We start from the raw sequence: 5,578 nt of genomic DNA on the forward strand, positions 1-5,578 counted from the left end.
AAGTATTTAGTATTGTTGTCTTTGGAAAGTTATTGGATATGTTAGCAAGTGACCTGATGCAATGGAAGATCAGTAGATAGGAAAGGATCACTAGACCTTAGAGATTGTGCTGAGGCTCCTCAGTTCTTTATTTTATGGATTTGTGAATTCAGTTTGACTTGGATTTTGCTATTGAATAAACCACAAAACAATGTAAGTTGGAATAGGTGTTTGGAGACCATCTGGTCCATCCATCCCTCCAGACAGAGCCAGTTTCAAAGATAAACCAGGTTGCTTAGAGCTTTTTCCAGTTGAGTTTGAATATCTATATGGGGATCGAGATTCTATAAATTCTCTGGGCCCCCATTCCAGTGTTTGACGACCTTCATTGTGAGATGGTTTTTTTCCTTATATCTAATTGGAATTTCTCTCATTGTAATTTGTGTCTGTTACCTCATCCTTCCACTGTGCACCTCTGAGAAGAGTGTGGCTCCATCTTCTCTATAGCTACCATTAGGTAGTTGTGAACAGCAATTAGATGACCCTTAGCCATGCCTTCTCCAAGCTGAACAAAGATGGGTCCTTCAGCCTCTCCTCAAATGGCTGATCCCCCAGTCCAAACTCTCCAGGTTTCCAAAAGAAAGAAATGTTATGTACGCTCTACAGGACCTTGAGGTGGTGTAGCCCACACATTGGTTCATGCCCCACTAGGCATTGGAGTACCTTCAGAGTACCTTTGGAGTACCTTCAAAGCAAAACTTCTGGTTCAGTTTCCTCCTAAGGAATCTAGTTTGCACACATGAAAACCCCTCTGCAAACCAAACCAGCATGAAGTCACAGGGGACATTCTAGGGGTTACTTCAAAACTGCACTAGTGCAATTGTAGACTTCACTGTGGATACCTCTCTAGAAATGTCAGTGTTCACCTGTGGACAAAAAGGCAAGGCAAATTTCAGGAAGTGAGGGGAAAAAAAGGAGCTGAAACCAAAAGAATAAATAGGATTAGGCACTATACAAATCCAAGATGCATTTTGGACATTGCATGCAATTCTAGCCAGCCCATTCCCAAAAGGGTGTAATAGAACTAAAAAAATAAGATAAATGTGCAGTAGGAATGATCCACTGAAATAGCTGGATCCATTTGAAGACTTATCTGACAGATGTGGTTGACAGAATCCCTCTTTTCATGGTGAGAAAACAGACAGACGAGGGGGAGTCTAAGAAAAGACCACAGCATCAGTAGTGATGTAGAGAGGTGAAAATGGAATATTTATTTGCTACTTCCCACGACAGAAAAAGCAGAGATGATCAGCAGGCAGACTGAGAGCAGATGCTCACCTAAGGCATAATGTGTGTGGAATTATCAACTGAAGGTCCTGTGGAGGCCAGAAGTACAAGATCAGCCGGAGTCATGGAAAAATGCTCAGTCAGGAGCTCTGCAGCCTGAGGGTCCGGAGACAGCCTCTGGCACTGGATTTCCCTAATCTGATGTATTTTCCATCAGCTGGAAGGGTGTACAGGGACATAACCATGATGCGCTCACCCTATTTCTGTACATTTTATGCTCTTTACTTAGGCATCCTTAGTGGCCAGTGGCCACTAAGCCAATGGACATTTGTTTTAGTTTCATATGTTCATTCTGCGTTCTTATATTCTGTATTTATGGAACAGAAAATAAACTAACAGGGAGTGCAGAGAAGCATGCAGATGTTTTGTACTGCAATGGATTACATTGTTCCTAAGCAGGAACAGTTCAACGTATGTCCCAAAATGTTTGACACATACCACGGTGGCTTAACGTATCTTACACAAACTGGAGTGTCACAAGAGGTATTGCATTAATAACCTGGGATTTTCCAGAAGAAAAGCTTCAATAGGTTCAGAGAGAAACTCTGCCTTTTCACTGGGAAATGAAAAGCAATTTGATTCTGGTTGGATTAGAAGTCACCAAAAAAGTGGGTGATGTTTTGATTGGCTCGACGTACACTTGCTGAGAAGAGAAAGCAGTTGTCACTCCCCTTAGGAAACATGTTATAAAAGAGGCTTTCAACCCCACAGCCAAATCCCTCTGGAGGGAAGGGACCAAGAGCAGGTCTTGTCTGGCTTCTGGGCTCACCTGATACCTGGTAACTTCTCGGTTCTTTTCAGTCTTTCTTTCAATGTCTGCTGTTGTCTTTTCCTCAAAAAAATCCCAACCAACAAACAAATACAAAACTCCAAACCTCTGTATTATTAACCTAAATTTGTAGCTTACTAAAAAAGGTTAATCTGTTTTCCAGAAATTGCACAGGTTGAATAAGTAGTTCAAACATGTGCTAATACCTAGAATACTTTGATAAAACCACTCTGCTTACTAACTCCTAGGAAAAAATCTGGCTGGGTCAGGTTACTTTAGAGAGGTCTGTGGTTCAGAGAAATTGGTGGTCTCTTCGATGGAAACCAGCATATATTTTTTTATCTATGTCTCTATGTTAAGAACTTTATTTCATTTTCAGAATTGTTAACTTTGCCTACTTGTTTCTCCTGATATTTTCAAATGTATAGAAATTTGTGTAAACTTCTAATACTAATTTCAAAGCTGTTTTGGGCCACCCTCTACCATTTTGATTGCAGAAATACATTTCAGCACAACCTCATTTCCCTTCCTTGCTTAGGAGAACATAATTCTATAATTTGTGACAGTTCAGAAGATTCTCTACTGCCAAGATACACGACATTAACTACCTCTTCTTGATCCATAAGCCCCCTTCTAGGCTATCTTATCCCATTTTGCTGATATTTGTTCAACTATTAACTCTTTCAATGAAGGCATTACGTTTGCTTTTCAAATTTCATTTGTCAAATGGGAACTGATTTGGTTGTCCATTTCCATTCTAGAACTGCTGCCTGTAGACTAAGACTGAGGATTTTGAGCAAGTTGATTTTAGCTGTTATTTCTTGATAAATTTAAACGTTGCAAAATGAACATTTTTTTTTCTGAAGTTTGTAAGTGTGACTGTATAATCAGCTCATTTTGCTTAGTGTGGTTTATTTATTAGATAAAACATTTAACTAAAAAAAAAGTCGTGATTGCATTTTGGTTAAGGGCTATTTGCAAAATGTGAAAGAAATCCGAGCAATCAAACTACTAAAATAACTTGATGATCACATATCCTGAAAGCATGTTGCCCCATATATGTTTGTTTCTCCCAGAAATGCTCACACAGCAGTCATGATGTCATATGGGTCTCACTGGTTATTTTTGAAAGTTTGAAGAAAAAGGAAATATCAATGCCATTTGGATTAACACAGTATTTGTACAGTTCAGAAGACTGTAGATCCCGGGGGCTGACTGTCATACATCTTTCTTGGTCCTTTTCCTTACAGTGACACAGCAAATCCGCAGTCATGAAGATCCTTTACCTGCTCTTTTCCCTCCTCTTCTTGGCACTCCAGGTTTCTCCAGGTAAGATGGAAAAGAGATGCTAGAAGAGGATTTTTGTGCACCTGAAGTAAACTTCCCAGCACATTTTAACCACTACTGGTTAAAATTGCTAGAAACTGAGCAGGAGTTAGTCAAATAGCTCAGTGCCTGTGCTCCCCTATGAAAACTCTTTCAAAGGTGGAGAAATTATGACTTCTGAAGAAAAGCGATTTTTCACTTCTGGTGTCTTCCTAAAAAGATCGTGCTAAACGCTCTGGTGTTAGACACTTGAGGTGGTGTCTGTGGTGGCCATGATCTTTGGATAGCAGCACACTCAGAAGTGCATATGCAGGTGAAAATGAAGCCTGGCCAACTATTTTCGGATAGGAGCCAGAATTAAAGCCTGTGGACCCGTGACCCTTTTCTGTAAGGTAAAGGGACAATGAGTCAGGAGGTCTGTATCACTCTCCACCTGGAGTTTAAGGCCATCCGTTTAGATGCATCCGTGAGCTAAGGATCCCACCTCTGCGAGGTGTAGACCTGCTTTGTAATCTCACCTCTTACATGGCCTTTCAACACGGCCAAATCTGGGCAACAGTCCTTAAGGCAAGTTGGTGGTGAAGGCAGCTCAACGAATGGGAAACCCTGCTGGCATTACGACTGCATTGCCCTGCCCTGCAGAATGAGAGGGAAGGAAATTTTTTTGTTATTGTTGCAGGTTTGTCTTCACCCCGGCGGGACATGTTTTTCTGTAGAAAAGGGTCCTGTCACTTTGGAAGATGTCCTATCCATCTGATTAAAGTTGGAAGCTGCTTCGGCTTTCGCTCCTGCTGCAAACCGTGAGTTTGACATTCACCAAGGCTTATCTGCAGTATGAGCAGACAAATCTATTCTGCCTGTGTCCTTAACCCCAAGGTGCTATTGAATCTTCAGATTGGATAAAAGGAAAAAAAAACTGTTACGCCATGAGGACAGTCAAGCGTTGAAGTAGGTTGAGCCCCACGGTGCTCTTTCTCCTGAGATGTGCACCATGATCTGCCCCAGCAAGAAGGATAAAGTACGGTCGGAGATGTCAGCCTTGTGCTGTCCCAGCTCTGCCTGACCCCTTTACAGCTCCTATGCCAGAGCTACATATCAGGGGTTGGTGTTTGCAGAACTGGGCTGCTGGGCTGTATATGGGGAACAGAGGGGAATTCAGTTACGCTGCAGGGTGAACAGAGATCTCCGAGTGCCATCAAATGTGTGCAAAAAGTGCAACAGCGTTGTAAAAAGAAATTATCGTATGGAAGGTAGCCTTCTATTTTCACTCAGGAATGAATGCATTCACCCCAATATCAAGGGACGTCAATTTAATTGCCTGCTTTTCCTGAAGCAATAGGAAAACACTCTTCTTACTCACAGGCATGAGTGCACAGGGCTGTCCCAGCATGACTGCACATGACATTAGGCATTTTGGAAAGTATTTATACTCAAGAGGAAAATATGCACGGACTGAGAGTAAGTAAGGAGGAAATACAAGCAGAAAGAGAATCTGAATCTTTTTTTTTTTTTCTTTGTGCAGGCCATGGCAGCTATAAAAACTTCATGGACTGTCCATTCAAGAGCGATGAAAATTTCTTCTAAACCTAGGAATTTGCTTTGAATCCCCTTACTGCTAAAACCACCGGATCCTGCTACAAAGCCTCATGCACCTTTCATTTTTAATGCAAAAAGCATTATGATGTAGAGTAAATCCAAATGTATTCTGCATTGCTTTCCCTCCTTTTGAATAAATTGTTGTTCCTTAGCATCCACATCACTGAAACATGGGTGTCTGTTGCATGGGCTGAGGGCAATGATCACACCTGGGTTTGACGCACAAATCCCGGAGGACAACAATTTACAGTGCCAACTGCTCCTTAATTTGAGCTTTTCTGAGACATACAGCTGTCCAGGGCTAGACAGACATGGACCAAAGACCTTACCCTCCAGTACCAAGAGATAGGCTGGCTGGAAGAACTCAGCTCCCCTTTGCGGGAATGTGTTCAGATGCCCAAATCCTTTTTTTCTTACTATGCAGAAATGTTTTCTTGGGGAAAGAAAAATAGAAATAGCTAAAAACCCAGACACCCACCATCCATTAAAACATCAGCATGTGAGACTCAATGTTCTGGCTTATGGAAAATGCCCGTGAGCATCCCAGGAAAGATGTAGGAC

At 41.7% G+C, this 5,578-nt stretch overlaps 1 protein-coding gene across 1 annotated transcript; it reads left to right on the top strand.

The window, feature by feature from the left end:
* Nucleotides 1-3,366: 3,366 nt before the first annotated feature.
* On the top strand, nucleotides 3,367-5,108 carry LOC103906927 (antimicrobial peptide THP2). The gene is given in 3 exon segments (XM_009288991.2): nucleotides 3,367-3,424; nucleotides 4,101-4,225; nucleotides 4,944-5,108. Coding segments are annotated over 3 exon segments (348 nt in total).
* The last annotated feature ends 470 nt before the right edge of the window (nucleotides 5,109-5,578 follow it).

The sequence above is a fragment of the Aptenodytes forsteri genome, unplaced genomic scaffold (assembly GCF_000699145.1).
Source record: "Aptenodytes forsteri isolate BGI_AS27 unplaced genomic scaffold, ASM69914v1 Scaffold57, whole genome shotgun sequence".
NCBI classification, from domain to species: Eukaryota; Metazoa; Chordata; class Aves; order Sphenisciformes; family Spheniscidae; genus Aptenodytes; species Aptenodytes forsteri.